The sequence below is a fragment of the Oratosquilla oratoria genome, chromosome 27 (assembly GCF_046742065.1).
Source record: "Oratosquilla oratoria isolate Oo_2021 chromosome 27, ASM4674206v1, whole genome shotgun sequence".
In the NCBI taxonomy this organism is placed as follows: Eukaryota; Metazoa; Arthropoda; class Malacostraca; order Stomatopoda; family Squillidae; genus Oratosquilla; species Oratosquilla oratoria.
Window position 1 is genome coordinate 4,846,012 of NC_134803.1, and position 21,625 is coordinate 4,867,636.

At 37.4% G+C, this 21,625-nt stretch overlaps 1 protein-coding gene across 17 annotated transcripts in view; it reads left to right on the forward strand.

Annotated features, from left to right (window-relative positions):
• The window catches only part of LOC143039867 (mesoderm induction early response protein 1), a 120,959-nt gene that overhangs the window by 39,952 nt on the left and 59,382 nt on the right, over positions 1-21,625 (forward strand). For 12 of the 17 annotated variants that reach the window (XM_076210144.1, XM_076210143.1, XM_076210146.1 and 9 more), the window contains one exon: positions 8,108-8,227. The exons of 4 other annotated variants lie outside the window; for them this stretch is intronic. In XM_076210144.1, coding sequence (XP_076066259.1) covers positions 8,108-8,227 — 120 coding nt within the window. Of the gene's footprint in view, positions 1-8,107; positions 8,228-8,398; positions 8,450-21,625 lie in introns of those variants that run through there. One more of the 17 variants, XM_076210154.1, reaches the window with a different exon arrangement.

The window sequence follows — 21,625 nt, forward strand, 5'->3', positions numbered from 1 at the left end:
AACAGCATCTGTCAAAGCTTGTCGATGATCCTGGGTTGGTTGGGTGCGCTCACATTAAAATTCCCAGGGTCACCAATGTAACATATGAGTGTGTTACTTTGGACTAGGTGACATAGGGAGAGAGTGATGCGCAGTTTCATTTGTTTACTTTATTCTAGTGCAGGTACGTGTGTCAGAGGTAGACATGGTGTGGTCCCCAAAGTGGGGGACCAATCACGAAGGCCTAGTGACACAAAACAAGTTGAATACAGAGAACTAACTGACTGGCCTGCCTGCTCTGGGCAGGCAGTATATATACACGGGACTGACTCAACACCATGACGCAACTTGACCTAATGCAGTGACTCTTTCTGGCCTCTCAGTACCAGTGTCAGGTCCTATACACTCCAACTCCAAATGCATACAATTTGCACCAATGCTAGAATGCTTGTGGGTAGATGTACACCACATACATATACCAATGGCTTTTTCCCCCTTACAAGGCAGTCAAAAACAAAGGCATAAAATCCACTTCTATCCATTCCATCCCCACATACTTCACTCCCCTTCACCCCCCTCCCTCCCTCTTATCTTAGCTCCTCATGGATGACGGGTCATCCCTACATCTCACCGACTGTCCAGGGTCAGAAGCAATGTAGCAAAAGAGCACATCCATAGCAAGGCCTCATCACTTCATTCCCCCCCCCCCCCCCAAAAAAAAAAAAAATCTGCTTGTTCAGAAAAAGAAAAGACAGTGAGAAATCCCTTTGGGCTGCATCAAAATATTCACACTCCCTTATCCTCTCATCCCCCACCCACTCCCATGCATCACAGCATCATCCATACGCAACCATTCTCCACACACCCGTCTTTTGTCTTCTCCCGTCCTTCCTCAATAGACATTCCCCTCTTTCCCAGTGCTCCTTTGACCCCATCCATCCATCTTGTCCTTGTTTGCCCCCTCATGTTCACTTCACCTCTGCCTTCCACATCACTTTTACTAATCTTTTTTCACTCATCCTTTTCATGTTTCCAAACCATCCCAATTAACTTTCATCAACCCTATCTCCCAGCTTTCTATCCCCACTCTCTTCCTCACCTCGTTTCTCACTCTATCCAACCTAGTAACTCCTGCCATACTTCTCAGGCATTTTATCTCAGATACATTTAAACTTCCTCTCCTATGTTCCCTGTTTCTGCCCCGTAAAGTGCTGTTGGCACAATCACTCCTTCATGCAGTCTCTTAGCATCCATTCCCAAATGTCTATTTCTCATTACACTTTTTAATCCCCCCAAAATTTACTTGCTTCTCAATCTACATACTACCTCTACCTCCACTCCTCCCTTTCCTGCCACATTTACACCCAAGTATCTAAAGCTATCCACTTCCTCCAGTCTCTCTCCCTAACCCCTACAGCATCAGCGGTATATGTTGTATGCCACAAATTAAGAAAATTGCCAGAAATAGGCATTATGTCAAGGGTCAAATCTGTAGTAATGACCAAATAGCCCTATTCATTGACTATAAAAGACTCCCAATTTTTTTTATTTATTGACAAAACTGGTAACCCCAGCAGGCAGCAATTTTTCGGGGGTAACTTGGGGTATAAAATCAGCCATTAGGATGAAATTTAGGCGACAGGTGTACAAAATGAGGTACAAGGAGGTGAAGTTGTACTTTGACAGTTAGGCACTGCAAATTTTTTAATAAATGCATAATACAAAATGGTGTGATGGATGTTTACTAAAACATTTACCAAAACAATAAGAAACACCACAATCACCTAGCCTCCATAAAAAAAAAAAAAAAAAATCAATTTACCACATAACAAAGTGATAAATATTTGCCAAAAAAATCCACAAAAACTATTTATAAACACGTTTTCCATAAGTGTCAGACTATTATGGGTGACTGTACATTGATTTGAAACATCATAAATGTAAAATTATTTCACTCTCTGAAATTCTAACGAAGCTTCCCCGAAAAATACGACCTCATTCAACCCATGTGAGGAGCGAAAGAAAGTCTACGGATGTTCTACCAAACTTTCGCATGCATATCTTGACAAAATCGACCCAGTTTCTCTGCTTCTAGGCTAAGATGAATCAAAATAAGCAAGATTTGTTGGTTTCACATCATTTTGAGTTGATTTTGGCTCTTACGCTGTACACCCACTCCTCGTTTAACGACCTACTCAGTTAACGACAACTCGGAGTAACGACGGGTTTTATGACATTCGTTTAACATAAATCTCCCGAAATTACTACGTCGTGTACGATAATTAAGTTGGCTGAGGCAAATTTGTATGATGTTATAAATGAACTTGTACGGTGGATATTACCTGTGAGGTAAAGTGTTCTGAAGATTAGGTCTACATTACCATCCTGCAAGCTGAAAAAACTACCTGGGGTACAGTATATACCGGTAGTGGTAAATTTTTAGTTTCGACCAAGGGCGCAATATAGCAATAGAAAATTAATTATTAATTTTGTAAATTATAATGTATCAACATAATATGCAATTTTGTGAGCGGAAAAAAAAAAAGGTGCTAAAACAAATTTCGAAAGTAACGAAGTCATGTCGGACGAATGGTACACCATGTTTGTTATGATAGATGCCGATGTCGAAGAAATGAAAGGATGATAAATTCATCTAACCTAAACTAAACTAACCTAACCTGTGTTTGATAAATCATTACCTGCAAATTAGATGTCATCTGGCTCGTCGTCGTTGTGAGAGACGTTGGCAGACGACAAGATGGCGTCCTGATCCTATGCTACCGACTTCGTTCATTAGCATATTTTCTTGTAGCATGGTATTTTTTACTTTCATTTCCGCCCACAAAATTGCATATTACGTTGATACATTTTAATTTACAAAATTAATAATTAATTTTCTATTGCTATATTGCGCCCATGGTCGAAACTAAAAAAATACCCCGGTATTCAATATGGAATGTCAGCATACGCGGATTTGGTCATATACGGTAATTTTAGGAACCTAAGCACGGTAAATAAACAGTAAATAAAGCTTTAATGTACTGTATAAAAGAGGGAAAATACACGAAAATAAAGATACATGTATTGCTGGACATTGTACATACAGTACATGTACGTATATGTATACACTTTCGCTTAACGACCGATTCGGTTAACGATGGCGCGCTGGTCCCAATTGTTGTCGTTAAACGAGGAGTGGTATTTATTGTAGTTGTCCCTGCGTAACTGACATACTCTCTAAACTGGCTTCATCACATTTTCTATGGCTGTCAAAATTCACGGGTGAAAGAGAGAACGATCGATATAAGCGGTGACTATTTTTTATGGTGCGAGTATTATGACGCAACATCGTACGTCTGGCAGCTCATGCTGCCCGCGAGATTTTGGCCCGGAGTGAAATGGTTAATCCACCATGGCACTTACTTGCGTCTCTCAATCTACATTCTACCTCCACCTCTACTCCACCCTTTCCTGCCACATTTGCACCCAAGTATCTAAATCTGTCCACTTCCTCCAGTCTCTCTCCCTCAATGCTCACTTCCAGTCTGCTGCCACTTTCACCCCTTGTACATCTCGTCACTGTTTATCCACATTTATCTTCAACTTTCTTCTTTCACACACTCTCCCAAACTCTGTCACCAACTTCCTCAATCCCTAATCTGATCCTGCTAAAGGTGCGGTGTCATTTGCAAACAACAGCTGGCCCACCTCCCACTTTTCTCCATTTTCTTTAACCATTTCCAATCCCTAACCCACCACCATTGCATTTACTTCTCACACCACCCCATCCATGTATAAGTTGAACAGCCAGGGTGACAAACTCTTGACAGCTCCTAGAAGCTTTCCTCCTATCCCATATATCTGCAAAACCTCCCACAGTGCCTTCCTGTCTACCCTCTCATAAGCCTTTTCCAGATCCATAAAAGCCTAAAAAACATCCTTACCCTTTCCTATAGCTTTCTCACATATCTGTCTTACCACAAAAATCTGATCTATGCACCTCTACCTGTCCCAAATCCACACTGTTCCTCACCAATTACTCCCTCTGTTCCTCTCCTAATCCTCTCAATCAAGATCCTCCTATAAACCTTCCCAACTACACTTACGCTAATCCCTCTGAAACTACACTCACACTTGTCCCCTTTTCCCTTGTAAAGTGGAACTATACAGGCACTCCTCCAGCCCTCTGGCACTCTACCCTCTCTCCAACAAACATTAAATAACTTCACCAGCCAGTCCACCATCACTGTACCTCCTTTTTTTAGACATTCTGCATGGCATCCATCCAACCCAGGTGCCTTACCTGCTTTCATCATCTTAACAACTGCCTTCACTTCATCTTTCCTTATTTCTCCTCCATTTTCTTCACCCATCACAGTCATTTTCTTAGCACATCCCACTGCAACTATCTTTCTCTCCCTATCTTCCTTCATATTTAGCAACTTTATAAAATACTCAGCCCATTTTCCCCTTACTGCCTTCTCTTCCATTATTATCTCTCCATCTGCACCTTTTACCTTTTCTTCTCTACTTGATTCGCCTCCTCTACCTCTCTTAATTTCTTTCCAAAACATCTTTTTATTACTTTCAAAATTTTCTGTCATACTCTTACCTCACTTCACATCTGCTCTCCTCTTTGCCTCCTTTACCTTTTGCTTTACTTCTCTTTTCTTTGTACCTCTCATATGACTCCCTCATCCTATTTTTTACCAATCTGTGAAAGCTCACTTCTTCTCTTCTACAACCTTCTTTGTTTCCTCATCCTACCATTCACTACCCTTCCTTCTATTTCCTCCTGTCCTTTTTGTTCCACACACCATCTTTGCACACTTTATGACTCCCTCATTGAACCATCCCCATTCCTCCTCCACTCCTAGCTCTACTCTATCCTTCACTCCCTCTCACTCCTCAGCTTCTTGTACTCCTTCTCCTTTTCATTTAAAGAGTTCACTCTAAGTACCTCCCTGCCTTTTGTCCTTTTTCTCTTTCTCCATCTATCCTCCACTCTCAACTTACCTTCCACCAAAAAATGATCTGATATTCCCCCACTCACTCCCCTTAGAACATGTACATCCTTAACGCTTCCTATTATACTCCTATCTACCACTACATAGTCCATTAATGCTCTATCTACCACCCTTCCATCTACCACCCTCTCCCATGTGTACTTATGCTTGACTTACTTCAGAAACGCTGTATTTGTTATCATCAACTCTTCACTATGATTCTTTCCTGGAACTCCAAATTTCCCAACCACTCCATCCATTGGACCATTTCCTACCCCAGCATCAAAGTCTCCCAGTACTACTACATTGACGTTCCTCCCAAATCCCTCTATGCACTCATTTAAACTATCCAAAAAGCCTCCCTTTCTTCTACACTCTTCTCACTACCAGGCCCATATGCACTTACAAAAACCTACATCTCCTTTCTCAGTTTCACCTTCATCCACATTAACCTTGAAGAAACTTCCTTCCACTCTACATTTACCTATCTCTTCACATACTAGTATAGCCACCCCTTCTCTCCCTCTCCATTCATCACTCCTGAGGACCTCCCAGCTACACTCCCATTCTCACACTTGCCCTTCCCTCTCAACTTAGCTTCACTCAAATCCAACACATCCATATCTCTTCTCACAAACATACTACCTATCTCTTCCCTTTTACTCTCATCTGTACCACATCCATGCACATTAAAAGGCCCAAACCTTAGGGTGCTGGTTGGAAAACTCCTAGACCAGTGGTTCCCAACTGGGGGAAATTTGAAGCTACCAGGGGTGAAATAATTATACTTCCTACTAATTAAAAACAACTCTGATGGATTTTCTCATGTCAGAGAGAGAGAGAGAGAGAGAGAGAATGCTTGTTTATTAGTATATTTTGTTCATTTGAAAAATAAATTAGTAAATAGTCACAATGTGTTACTATTCTCCCACATACACATGAAGGGGGAAATCTGGATGGTTGAACTGGGTGCAGGGGGAAATGACAGAAAAAATTTGGGAACCACTGTCCTAGACCCCCTTATGTCTTCACTTTTTTTAGGAATGCCCCCTGTGGGGCTACAGGGAAATGGTTACCTGGTCCCAATTCCCGTCCCATTTTTCACATGGTGGCAGCATTCTTTCCCCCCACCATAGGGTAGGCAAAACAAGGAAATTAAATTCAGAGAAATGGTACAGGACAGCAACAAGGGGTTGGGGGACAGCATAATGGAGGGACAATAGCAGTATAATAAAAGTTTCATCATTTCACTCTGAGCAGAGTCCTCCCCTATCACAGACGAAATGATGTGTGGCTCTGGTCCATAGGAGTGCCCCATATAGACCCTAAAGTATCAACTGCATGCTACTTTGCCATAACAACATGCAGCCAATACCCCATATGCCATAAACAACATGCAGCCAATACCCCAGATGCCATAAACAACATGCAGCCAATACCCCAGACCCAAGAACAAGTACATCCAAAATTACTATATAGTCCATTAAAGCATTATCTACCACTCTTCCATCTACCAGCACTGTATTTGCTATCAACTCTCTTTCTAGACACATCTCCACAATCATCTCTCCACCATGATTTTTTTTTTTCTGGAAGGAACTACACACTTCCCAACCATTCTGTTGGTTCATTTCCTACCCTAGCATTTAGATCTCCCAGTACCACTACATTGACATGTCATCCAAAACCCTCTATGCACTCATTTAAATCTACCCAAAAAGCCTCCCTTTCCTCTACACTCTTCTCACTATCAGGCCCATACACACTTACAAAAACCTACATCTCCCTTCATAGTTTCACCGTCATCCACATTAACCTCGAAGAAACCTCCTTCCACTCCACTACACTTTTACCCATATCTTCACTTGCTAGTATAGCCACCCCTTCTCTCCCTCTTCCTCTCTTCACTACTGACACCATCCCAACTACACTCCCAAACTCAAACTCACCCCTCACTTTCATCATAGTTTCACTCAATGCCATCATACCCATCTTTCTTCTCACAAACATACTACCTATCTCTTCCCTTTTATTTTCATCTATACTATATCCATGCAGGTAAAATCCCAAACCTTAGTGTTCTGACTGGAAAACTTCCAGACCCACCTATGCCTTGTGCTTTTTTTTAGGAATGACCCCTTTGGGGCAGCAGAGAGTAGGATGATTAGTCCTATCCCCATCCCATTTTTGTTGCCATGTACAACTCAATTGGGAACACTCAGTGTCAGTATTCTTCTTCCCTACCACAGGGTTTGGCAAAAAAAAGGAAATGGATATTCAGAGAAGTGGTACAGGAAAGTATCAAGAGTAGGAAACAGCATAACAGAGGGACAGTTGCAGTATAATAAAGTATAATTTCTCTATGAACAGATATTTCCTCCATCACAGACAAAATAATGTGTGACTGGTCCGTAGGAGTGCTCCATATATCCCCTAAAGCAGTGGTCCCCAACCTTTTGTAGGCTGAGGGCTACATCTGTCATTATAAACACAGTGGAGGGTGCCTTCCCCCAGAGAGAAGTATATATATATATATATATATATATATATATATATATACTTATATAGAAATGTTAAAATGAAGGATGTTTCACAGTTTTCTGGTTGACCTTTGCGGGCGCCATAATAGGGTCCCAAGGGCGCCATGGCGCCCGCAAGCTACAGGTTGGGGACCACTGCCCTAAACTATCAGCTGCCTGCTACTGAGCAGCTTTAAACCCCACAATAACATGCAGCAAATACCCCAGATGGGCATCATATTACATTAAATTCCCTACTTTACTTCCATAAAGAGTAAATATCCTAGCCTTCTCTTTGAGGGAGAGTTTGTGACGATATACCAAAAACAATGAGATCTAGCCCAGAAAATGTAATACTTCAGGGTGCACATCAATTTTTTTTCAAGTATAAATTATTGTATTTATTCATTTACTTTTTATTTTTTTAATAGTAGTATGGTTCTTGAGTCCATAGTGGTTGGTTAAGTTATGCATATAGAATGAAAGCTCTGTGCTACATACACTGGATAAAAGAAGGGAGAGGGGTATGATAGATTGCACAAATGTGCTGAGGAAAAATTCATTGGGAGTAAGCATGTACTAATCAATCATTTTGTTGCCCAGGAACTCTTCCTGGACATTTTGAGCCCCCAAAGAATCCAGCCATATCTACCAGATTACCCCACAGGTCATTTAATGAAGATATTTTATGGAAATGTCTATGGTGAGGGTATACAAGATCATGTAAGTTAATGCTTTTTGTAGCACAAATAGATATAAGAGCATGTAGACCAGTTTTACTATACAAATAGAGCTATGGACAGATAAAATTGTTTGCCAGCAGAAGTGATATATGCAGTGTTAACGATTTCAAAGGCAACTATGACAACTGGACACAGGTGACATCAGAATTATGTCACAGGATGGGACATGCTGAATATAAATTGCCCAATAATTCATAATGAGGTGAGCACACACTAATCATTTCAACTTTAAAACAAACACATAATGGTTTTATTTAAACTGAAGGAGTGGAGAGATGGTATATTATGAGGTAGGCTTAATCCTATATCACTAGGTGAATACACGTGAAGAAAAAAAATGTTGCATTTACTTTGTAGTCATCCAGCTTGGCTCACCCATTAGTGATATTTCTCTTATGTAATGTGTACATGTAAATTGCACAGTTCTGTAAGAATTATATGAAGGGGAGCTTTTTTGTGGTATGTGTATTGTTCTTGCATGAATGTGTGAATTTGTGTATGTTAGCAAGATTGTATAGTTTTTGTTTGCTGCATATCTGTACATGGTTGAATGCCTGCATGTGCATGTGGGTGCACATAAATGTTTTATGCAAATGTGTGTATATGTGTATGAGTGTTAAAAAATGTTGGATACATGTGCTTATAAATGCATACCAGCATACAACATGTATATACAATAGATTGTTCCAATTGCACACACACATACAAACGAAATGTAAAAATTACAAAAATATATGGATAAAAAAGGAATTAGTAATGGGGAAAAAGAGAGGGAAAAGATAATAAAAAATGAAGTCAATGGGGGGGAAAAATGAGAGAAGAACAGAGACTAAAAAGATTTTTTTTTTTTTTTTTTAGAGAGTACAAGGCTTGAGGCTGAGAAAATGGTATAAAAAAAAAAAAAAAAAGAAACACAGGAAACAGAAAAGGAGGAAAAAGAAAATAAGAAATAATGTATACCAACATAGATGGCATGATTTCAGGATGGAAGGAATTAAACAACTATCTGGCAGAAGAGAAACCAGATATAATGGGAATTGTGGAGATGAAATTAAAAGGTCCACTTCCACCAAATACTGTTGGACAAAGTTTATAATCACTGTATAAAAAATAGAAAGGCTTGAATGTGACAAAGATAATAGAAGGAAATGATGTGGAATTGATTATAAAAGTTGAAAACGGTGACATGAGAAGTAGAAAATTTTTAGTAATATATGTGCCCCCAAAAACATATTCTTGGAAAGGAAGTCATTCCAAAATGTTGGAAGACACAAAGCATGCATTAAATGAAATACTGAAAGGAGGAACTTGGTAATTGTGGGTAACTTTAACACTAAAGAAATATATTGGGAGGAAATGACAATGAAAGGTGGAGAGGACCTTGGGGGGGAATATACTACTGGACATAACCATTGAATACACAATGACTCAATGGGTAAAAGAGAATACCAGATATAGAAATAATGAAGAACCATCAAGACTAGACTTAATATTTATGTCAGAGCCTGAAATTGTGGATAAAATGGAATACAAGACACCAATTGGGAAGAGTGACCACATACTCATTGAGTTCAAAGTAAAAGAGGAAATTTATTTGGGAAGAAATGAGAAACACTGAAGAGGAAGACTAATGTACAACAAAGAGGATTTTTGTGAAACTAGGAAAATTCTTTCTAGAAGCAAATTGGGAAAACTTCTTTAATGAAGAAACAAGGATGGAAGAGAAATGGATATCATTAAAAGAAATCTATAATGAAGGAATGGATGAATACATACCAGAAAAAAAAAACAGGAAAAAGAGTACAGTAAATGCTGGTACAGCAAAAAATGTAATGTGGCAAAAGATAGAAGGCAAAGCTTGAAAAAGGAGGAAAAAAAATAATAAAAAGGGTAAAAGACAAATATATATTAAACAAAGAAATGAATATGTAAAAATATGCAGAGAAGAAAAAAAGGAACTATGAAAAAGACATAATAGACAAATGTAACGATCAACCTAATTTATTCTACAGATATGTAAATTATAAAATAAACAGGAAATAGTGAAACTGTGTCAAGGGAATGCGGAATATATAGAAGATGTAGAAATGGCTGAAATGATGAACTATTTCAAATCTGTATTCACAAATGAAAATGCAGTTGGGATGAAGGACAGAGAGAAAGATCCCCACCCCCCCAAATGAAAGAAATAATTGTGACAGAAAAAAACAAGGGACCAAATAATAAACTTCGATGTCAGAAAATCACAGCCCAGATGGAATTGCAAATTGGATACTGAAAGAATGTATAGATGAACTAACAGACTATATAAGATAATAGATTGCTCACTCAGAGAAGGAAAGGTACCACAAGATTGGAAAAATACCAATGTTGTGCCAATATATAAAGGGGTAGATAAGGAAGAACCAACAAACTACAGACTGGTCTCCCTTTCAAGCACAGTAGTTGAAATATGTGAAAAAATGATCAAAAGTAGATTGGGTAAACATTTGGAAGAAAAAAATACACTGAATTCAAAACAATTGTGTTTTAGAAAAGAAAGATCATGTGCCACAAACTTGATTTGTTTTTATTCAAGGTTAATAGATATAATACAAGAAAGGGACAGATGGGCAGATTGTACTTTCCTAGATTTACAAAAGGCTTTTGATAAAGTACCACACTTAAAGCTATTAAGAAAACTTTAAACAACGGGAGGTGTAAAAGGAAAATTATTGAAATGGAAGATTTTGCATGGGAGAAAAATGAGGGTGGTACTTAGAGATAAAAACTCAACCTGTTTAGAATAATAAGTGGAGTGTGACAAGGTTCAGTATTAGCTCCGATAATGTTTACTATATATATATGACATGGATGAAGGTGTAGAATGTTGTATGAATTTCTTTGCAGATGATGCAAAAATACTAAAGTAAGCACAGAAAAAGACTGAATCACTACAGAGAGACCTGGACAAAGTTGGGGAATGGAGCCAAAAGTGGGAAGGGAACTGCAAAATAAAGAAATTTAGTTTGGAAAAAGTATAAAAAAGAATATCAGGGCAATATAAAATTGGTACAAAGGAAGTAAAAAAGTTTCCTCCGAAAAAGACCTAGGTGTGATTATTAACAAAGACTTGACCAGACAAAGCATATAAACAAAATAGTTGGAGAAACCTATAATTTACTAAGATCAATAAAAGTGGCTTTTGATTACTTAGATGATGTAATGGTAAGGAAAAAAAAAAATACTAGCTACATTGATAAGACCAAGATTGGAGTATGCTGTGGACACCCAGCACAAAAAATGATATAAAGAAATTAGAAAGAATCCAAAGAGCAATGACAAAATTGGCACTAACACTTTTAAAATTGACATATGAACAAATATTGTAAAAATTGGAACTACCAACCCTGGAACAAAGAAGAGAAAGAGGAGATATATTGGCCATATACAGAATCATGAAAGGCATGGAAGCCCTTGACAGAAGACTTATTAAAATGGGATAAAAGAAAAACAAGAGGACATGAAAAGAACTAAAAATGGATAGTTATAGAAGAGATCTGAAAAAAGAAATATAGTTTTCCATACAGAGTGGTGGATGTCTGGAACAAATTAGACGAAACAATAGTGTGTGCAAAAACCATACAAGAATTTAAGAACAAACTAGATGCTGAGTCACTATGAGCATAGCTCACCTTCCTTTAATACAAGTAGGTAAATTTAAGAACAAACTAGATGTTGTGAGATAGAAAGACAAGTAAATGTAACTAGATAAATAGATACACAACATAAAGAAATATAGCATAATGGAATTTGGAAAAATGAAAAAATAATATCAGGACAATATAAAATTGGAACAAAGAAAGTCAAGAAAGTGGGATCTCAAAAAGACCTGGGAGTAATCATCTTGGATGATATGTTTCCTGATAAATAGATAAACAGAATTTTCAGAGAATCTTACAACTTGCTAAGATCAATAAAGGTGGCTTTTATTTATTTACATGAAGATATGGTTAAAAAAATACTGGTCCCACAAATAAGACCTAGACTGGAGTATGCTGTGACACTATGGTCACCCAGTACCAAAAAAAATATATAAAATTGAACAAATCCAGAGAGCAACCACAAAAATGGCCCCAACACTTTAACCTGTTATATCAGATGTTGGCTAAATTGAAATTACTGACTTAGGAACAAAGAAGAGAAAGGGGTGACCTGCTGATCATTTACAGAATCATGAAAGGCACAGAAGTCCTTGATAGAGAGGACTTATTAAATTAGGATAAGAGAAATACAAGTTGACATGATAAGAAAATCAAAAAGGATAGTAATAGACAAGACCTGATTAAAAAAAAAAAAATCCACACAGAATGGTGGATATCTGGAACAAACTGGATAAAACAATTAGTAGTGACACTGCGAGATACAAAGACAGGACATCACAAGCATAGCTCTCCTTCATGTAAGATTCAGCTAGGTAAATACTATTTAAATATACACACACATAGGAGTAATTATTAACAAAGACATGTCACCAGATGAGCATATAAACAAAATAGTTGGAGAAACCTACAATTTACTAAGATCAATAAAAGTGGATTTTCCAATTTGGACGAAGAAATTATTAAAAAAAATATTAGTCACACTGATAAGGCCTAGACTAGAATATGTGGTGACATTGTGGTCACCCAGTACCAAAAAGAATACAAAGAAAATTGAAAGAATCCAGAGAGCAACCACAAAAATGGCTTCAGCACCTTCAAACTTATCATATGAAGAGAGACTGGCTAATTTGGAGATATCAATTTTGGAACAAAGAAGAGAGGTGACCTACTGACCATCTATAGAATCATAAAGGGCACAGAAATACTTGATAAGAGAGGACTTCTTAAATTGAGACAAGCAAAACACAAGAGGACATGGAAAGAAACTAAAAAAAACATAGTTATAGAAGAGATATGAAGAACAGTTTTCCACACAGAGGGATGGACACTTGGAACAAACTGGATGAAACAATAGTGTGTGCAAAAAACATTCATGAATTTAAGAGCAAACTAGACACTGAGAGATACAAAGGCGGAACACCATGAGCATAGCTCCCCTTCCTGTAAAATACAACTAGGTAAATATAATACAAGAAGGTAAATACATAGCTCTCTTCCTGTAAAATACAACTAGGTAAATACACACACACACTTCAATATATAAAGGTGGAGAAAAGAAAACCCCACAAACTATAGACTGGTCTCACTTATAAGCACAATAGCAAAAATGTGTGAAAAAGTTATCAAAAGGTGATGGATTAAACATCTAGAAGAAAATGTACTGAATCCAAAACAATTGGCTTTAGACAAGAAGATCATGTGCCACTAACTTGATTTGCATTTACTCGAGACTATTAGAAATAATGCAAGAAAGGGATCGATGGGCTGATTGTGCTTTCCTTGATTTACAAAAAGCATTTGATAAAGTACCACACAAAAAAGCTACTAATTTTTTTTTTTTGAAATGATAGGTGGTGTACAAGGAAAGTTATTGAAATGGATAGAAGATTTCTTGAATGGGAGAAAAATGAGGGTGGTTCTTAGAGACAAAAACTCGACCTGGGAAGAAATTATAAGTGGAGTCCCACAAGGTTCTTTATTGGCTCCAATATATATAAATGACATGGATAAAGGTGTGGAATGTTATATGAACTTCTTTGCAGATGAGGCAAAATTACTGTGGATCACTACAGAGAGACCTGGATATAGTCTGGGAATGAAGTCAAACGTGTGAATTAAACTTCAACATCAAGAAATGTATAATGTAATTTGGAAAAAGTAAAGATAGAATATGTGGGCAATATAAAATTGGTACAAAGGAAGTAAAAAAAGTTAGCTCGGAAAGGGGACCTATGAGTAATTATCAGCAAACATATGGACATGAAAAGAAACTTGAAAAGGATAATTATAGAAGAGAACTGAAAAAGAATAGTTTCCCACACAGTGGTGGATATCTGGAATAAATTGGATGAGGAAACAGTGAGTGCAAAAACTATACAAGAATTTAAGATGAAACTGGATGCTGAAAGATACAAAGATAGGACACTATGAGCATAGCTCTCTTCTCGTAAAATACAACTAGGTAAAGACACAAACACGTGTGTGTGTGTGTGTATATGTATATATATATATAGACATGTATAAATGTGTGTTTAAGTGCAATAAGAAATATGAATCAATGTTAACATATACATAATCTATATATATAGTTAGACAAGGATAAAGAGATAAAGGACTGTTTTTAGTTTTAATAAGTTATCTGATTTATTTTTTAGTATTGAAGACATCCTCAACCTTGTCCCTTCTTTCTCTCATGTTTGTCATCCTCCTGATAGGCCTCTATATCAATAAAGTGGCTGTATCCACCACTGTAGTTGCGAAAGGGCTTCCTATTTGGTGTGCAGTCAATCTTTTCTACATAATTTATAAGTTCTCACGTGCTGAATGACGTCGCAGTGCCATAGGAACAAAGCCTGAGCAAGATGTGCTTTGCTGTGCTTGCTTCCCCTTGCTGACCTTGGCTTCCAACCTTCCCTTTTGTTGTTTTGAGGAACCCTTTCACACAGCCAGACGAAAACCCTACAGGTGCTTGCTAGTGCTTTGCCTGCAATGTAACAGAATGTGTCGGGGAGATTATGTTGTGTAGGGGAAGGAGTAAAGGTGGGGGCCAGACTAAGTATCTCTGTTTTGCAAGCTGTTTTAACAACCTGGCCACTTTTTTTCTCTCTGTGACAACTTCTATTCTTGGTTTAATGCACTGTTCCACCCAAGTTGTTCTTTGTATGCTTAGATTTGTGCATTCACAGAAACACATTTTGTCATATAAATGAATTATACTTATTGTACATTATATAACTTGATTTTTTCTACAGCTATTGATAATTGGATTTATCCCAACATGCATTGTTATACTAGTTTTACCAGTATGTCATGCTATTACTCTCACTACAATCATTAGTATCTTGTTGAATGCTGAAATTGATGGAAAGAAACCACTGATTAGATTACTATAGCCTGTTTATGAAGACTAATAAAACTAATGGCAACCTCCCCCTGTATTAATATATATATATATATATATGATGAAGGCAGAAAAAGAAGTCACGGGTCTAGTTCCGAGTCTCTGAGTTTATTCCTGACTGGTTTCGCTCTATGCTTCTTCCTCTGAAGAAGCATAGAGTGAAACCGGTCTGGAATAAACTCACAAACTCGGAACTAGACCCGCAACTTCTTTTTCCACCTTCATCAACTTGTCACAATGTACCAGCATATAATGTATATATATATATATATATATATATATATATATATATATATATATATATATATATATATATATTCTGTTAAAAACGACAGTGAAAGAATTGTTAATTAACTTTTTCCGTGAGCTCTCAAGCTTGCAAAAAGTAGATTTTTGGTAGGGGGAAAGGGAGTAAATCAAATTTCGAAAACTCATAGGAAATTTGATTTACTCCCTTTCCCCCCTACCAAAAATCTACTTTTTGCAAGCTTGAGAGCTCATGGAAAAAGTTAATTAACAATTCTTTTGCTGTCGTTTTTAACAGAATATGCCTCACAGAGAATCTCCTGCCATGCTACACCAATATATATATATTATATATATATATATATATATATATATATATATATATATATATATATATATATATATATTCATGTATGTATAAAGTACTCCCTTGTTATTGATGGGGGGGTTATGTTCTTGAATTCAAACACCCATTGATAATAAAATAATTAATACAAATACGGTTGTGTATCGGTAACTATAGCCTAGCATGGGTCTCCCTTGTCAAAGTATCTTAAATGTATTTTTAAGTATTAAAAAAAAATTCCAGTACAAAGTGTATGTAAAAGTATTAATAATAATGAGTGAAAAAAATAGCAAACTTTTGATTGCATTAGTGAATCAATGAGTTTGTACATTACACTATTATTTTTAGCAGTTAATTCTTTTCAAGTATCATAGGTACTTGTCTTGCCCTCCAATGTTTAGATCCAAAAGCAGGTACTGCAGGTCATTTGGGAGCCATAGCAGTAAAATATCTCGGTAAAAAGGAGTTGAAAAACTGAAATATATGGATACAAGAGAAAGGACACTGATGCTATTGTGATACTCTGTGAGCCCTTTGGAATGGACAGGGAAACCCCCATTCTTGACATATATAGCAATGACCTGTGCATAGTGATCTGTTTCATTGTTATTCTGTATGTTATCTGTTAATGGAATATATACATACATATCAAAACATGAATGTATGGTGCTAGGAATGGCTGGAGATTTGAGGGAAAGATTGACAGTAAAGTTTCCATTTTGCTTGGCATTGTTGCATTAGCCTCATTTCCAAACAAAATTGACATTTTAATATTAATGTCTTTCCATCAAATCCCAAGCCATTCCTATCTACTGGACATGACCATTTGATACACAATGACTTGATGGGTAAAAGAGAATAGATATAGAAATAACAAAGAACCATTGTGACTAGATTTAATATTTACATCAAAACCTGAAATTGTGGATGAAATAGAATACAAGACACCCATTGGGAAGAGTGACCACATACTACTTGAGCTCGAACAAAATTTTGATAAGGAAATTGACGAGATTCACAGGGTGGGCAAATACTCAAAACAAAAACAACATAGACCTCTGAAAATCAAACTAAGAACTCAAATGATGACTGAGGAGATGTCATTGAAAGTGGTTAAACTAGCAAACAGTGAGAAATTCAGACATAAATGGATAAAAAGGAAATGAGTGATGAAAAAGAGAAAGACAAGGCTCTCAGAATTGAAGCCAATGATAGAAATGAGAAAAGAACGGGGATGGATTTTTTTTTTTTTTTTTTTAAGTTTTGGATCCAAGACTGAAATAATGGTACATCAGGAACATGGAAACTTAAAAAAAAAAAAGAGAGAAGAAAATATGAAACTAAAAAAAAAAAAAAAGTAAATATGAAACTAAAAATGGCATACACAAATATCGATGGTATGATCTCTGGAATTAATGAATGAAACGACTATCTGGAAATGGAGAAACCTGACATTATGGGAATTGTGGAGACAAAACTGAAAGGCCCTCTATCAACAAGCATGGTGGGACAAAGTCTACAACCACTGGGCAAAAAATAGAACAGATAAACAGGGAGGAGGAGTCATTATATTGACCCAAAATGGTTTAAATGTGACAAAGATAAATGAAGGCAAATATATTGTGGAATTAATTATGATTAAAGTTGTATATAAAAATATGAAAAATAGAAAATTTGTATACAAGCCGCAGGCTTCGCCCTCTCCGGCTTCGCCAGAGGCTTGGCTGCACAAACAGCGGCCTACGGCCGCAGCGCTCCGCACTCTAATCCCACCATAGGGATCCCATGCTGGGGATCCCGTGTTGGGGTTCCGCCCCGAGGCCAAGGCCGAACCCAAGGGACATTTTTTCCTGGTCAGTTCAAGGGAACATGGCGACCACTGAGGACTTGCGACCATTGAGGACTTGTGATCACTGAGGACTTGCGACCGCTGAGGACTTGTGACCACTGAGAACTTGCGACCGCTGAGGACTTGTGACCACTGAGGACTTGCGACCACTGAGGACTTGCGACCACTGAAGACTTGTGACCACTGAGGACTTGTGACCACTGAGGACTTGTGACCACTGAGGACTTGCAACCTTTGAGGTCTTGTTACCTTGGAGGACTTGTTACCTTGGAGGACTTGTTACCTTGGAGGACTTGTTACCTTGGAGGACTTATTACCTTGGAGGTCTTATTACCTTGGAGGATTTACAACCTCGTAGGACTTGCACCCTCGTAGGACTTGCACCGTCGTAGGACTTACGACCTTGTAGGACTTGCAGCCTTGAAGGGCTTACAACTTCGGAGGACTTGCACCCTCGGAGGACTTGCACCCTCAGAGGACTTGCACCCTCGGAGGACTTGCACCCTCGGAGGACTTGCACCCTGGGAGGACTTGCACCCTGGGAGGACTTGCACCCTGGGAGGACTTGCACCCTGGGAGGACTTGCACCCTGGGAGGACTGGCACCCTGGGAGGACTTGCACCCTTGGAGGACTTGCATCCTCAGAGGATTTGCACCCTCAGAGGACTTGCACCCTTGGAGAACTTGCACCCTCAGAGAACTTACAGGCTCGAAAGGCTTACTGCCTCGGAAAACTTATGACCTCGGAGGACTTACAGACCCCCCTCTCCAAGACATGTAACATTTTTAAAATGTGTCACCTTTGAAATGGTTTAATTTTTATCATTTGTAGATGTGGCACCAAAAACACAGGCTTGGTCTGACAATGATCATTCCTAATTACTGGAAGACACAATATTCTAAAAAAGTTACTGAAAGAGGGTGGTAACATAGTAATTATGGGTGACTTTAATGCAAAAGATGTAATCTGGGAAGAAATGATAGTAAAAGGGAGAGAAGAACTATGGAGCAACATTCAGCTGAATATGACCATCGAATATACAACAACAGCAATCGAATATACCTTAACACAATGGGTTGAGGAAAATACTAGATATAGAAACAATGAAGAACCATCAAAACTAGACTTAGTATTCACTTCTGAGCCTGATATCATGAACAAAATGGAGTATAAGACACCAATTGGGAAGAGTGACCACATACTAATAGAGTTTGAATTAAAAGAACAAAATGTGAGAAGGAATGAAAAACATAGAGAAGGAAGGTTAATGTACAACAAAACAGATTTTGTAAAACTTAGAAAAAATTTCCAAAACACAAACTGGGATAAATTTTCTAAAGAGGAAACAAAGATGGAAGACAAATGGAACATTTAAAGAAAATTACAAGGAAGGAATTGATAAACATGTACCAAGGAAGAAGCAAAAAGAGATTCATATAAAGTGTTGTTATAACAAGAGATGCAGTGAGGCTAAAGACAGAAGAGACAAAGCCTGGAAAAGATGGAAAAAAACAAACAAACAAAAAAACATCCAAATGGCAAACATGTATAAAACTTAGGATTAAATATGTGAATATACACAGGAAAGAAAAATGAAACTATGAAAAATATATTATAGACAAATGTAAGGATCAACCTAAACTCTTTTACAGATATGTAAATGATAAAAGACAAAACAAAATTGTAAAATTGCGTGAAGGAGATCAAGAATATACAGATGACATAGAAATGGCTGAAGTTATGATCAGACATTTCAGTACTGTTTTTAACAATTGAGAGCTCACAAATTTGGGAAGCTAGACGAAAAAGGTCCCCTAAAATGAAAGAAATAAAGGTAATGCAGAATGAAATAAGAGACCAAATAAAAACTAGATGTTAGGAAATCACATGGTCTGGATGGAATTGTAAATTGGATACTGAAAGAGTGTATAGATGAGCTAACAGACAAATTATACAAGATAATAGACTTTTCACTCAAAGAAGGAAAGGGACCACAAGATTGGAAAAATGCAAACATAGTACCAATATATAAAGGAGGAAACGAGGGAGATCCTTCAAACTTCAGACCGGTATCCCTTACAACCACAGTAACAAAAATATGCGAAAAGGTTATCAGGAGCAAATGGATCAAACACTTGGAAGAGAATAAAATATTAAACCCTAAACAGTTTGGCTTAAGAAGTGGGATATCGTGTACCACAAACTTAATATGTTTTTACTCAAGATTAATAGAGATAATACAAGAAAGAAATGGCTGGGCAGATTGTGCCTTCTTGGACTTGCAGAAGGCTTTTGACAAAGTACCACATAAAAAGCTAATAAGAAAATTTTAAATAATAGGAGGAATACAAAGTAAGCTACTAGAATGGACAAAATATTTCTTAAGTAGAAGAAACATGAGAGTGGTACTTAGAGACAGAAACTCAAACTGGGAAGATGTGTTAAGTGGAATCCCGCAAGGCTCTGTATTGGCTCCTTTAATGTTTGCCATATATATAAATGATATGGATGAAGGAGTGAAATGTTACATGAACTTCTTTGCTGATGATGCCAAATTACTCGAGAGTAAGCAGATATCTACAAAAAAACCTAGACAAAATATGGGAATGGAGTCAGAGGTGTGAAGTGAACTTTAACATTAAGAAATGTAGAATAATGGAATTTGGAAAAAGCAGAAATAGAATATCAGGTCAATATAAAATTGGTACCAAGGAAGTCAAAAAAGTCGACTCAGAAAGGGACCTGGGAATGATTATCTCAAGTGACTTGACACCTGATAAACATGTCAATAAATTAGTTGGAGAGACTTTTAACTTATTAAGATCAATGAAAGTGGCCTTCAACTACATGGATGAAGAAATGGTAAAGAAAATAGTGGTTGCACTGATAAGATCTAAGTTGGAATATGCTGCGACACTATGGGCGCCTATTATGAAAAAAAAACAAACGGGAAATTAGAAAGAATCCAAAGAGCAGCGACAAAAATGGCACATACACTCTTAGATTTGACATACAAAGATTGGATAAATTACATCCATCAACACTGGAACAGAGAAGAGAAAGGTGATTTGCTGACCATTTACAAAATTATGAAAGGGATGGAATTTCTTGATAGAGATGACTTATTAAAATGGGACAGAAGAGAAACAAGAGGACACGAGAAGAAGCTAAAGAAGGACAGTTACAGAAATGATTTGAAAAAGAATAGCTTCCCACAGAGTGATTGATGTCTGGAACAAACTAAACGGGGAAACAGTGAGTGCCAAAACTATACAAGATTTTAAGAACAAACTGGATGCAGAGAGATACAAAAACAGGTCACTACGAGCATAGCTCTCATCCCATAAAATACAACTAGCTAAATAAATACACACACTTCAATGGGACAAAAGAAATATAAGAAGAGATGAGAAGCAACTTAAGGACAGTTACAGAAGATCTGAAAAATAACAGCTTTCCACACAGAGTAATAGATACATGGAACAAATTGAAAGAGAAAACAGTGAGTGCTAAAACTATACATGATTTTAAGAAAGAACTGGATGCAGAAAGATACAACTGTGGGTCACTACAAGCATAGCTCTTCTCCTACAAAATACAAGGTAAATACACACACACACACACACACACAGCAGTGGATGTCAGGAACAATTTGGACAAAACAAAAGTGTGTGCAAAAATAATTCATGAATTTAAGAGCAAACTAGACACTGCAAAATACAAAGACGGGACACCGTGAGCATAACTCCCCTTCCAGTTAGATACAGCTAAGTAAATACAGAATAACAGTGACACAGCTTGCCATGTGCAGGTCATCTCTAGATGTGGCAACAATGGGGGTTGCCTGGGCCATGCCAAATAACTCACATTAGATCACATATACTATAGTGGC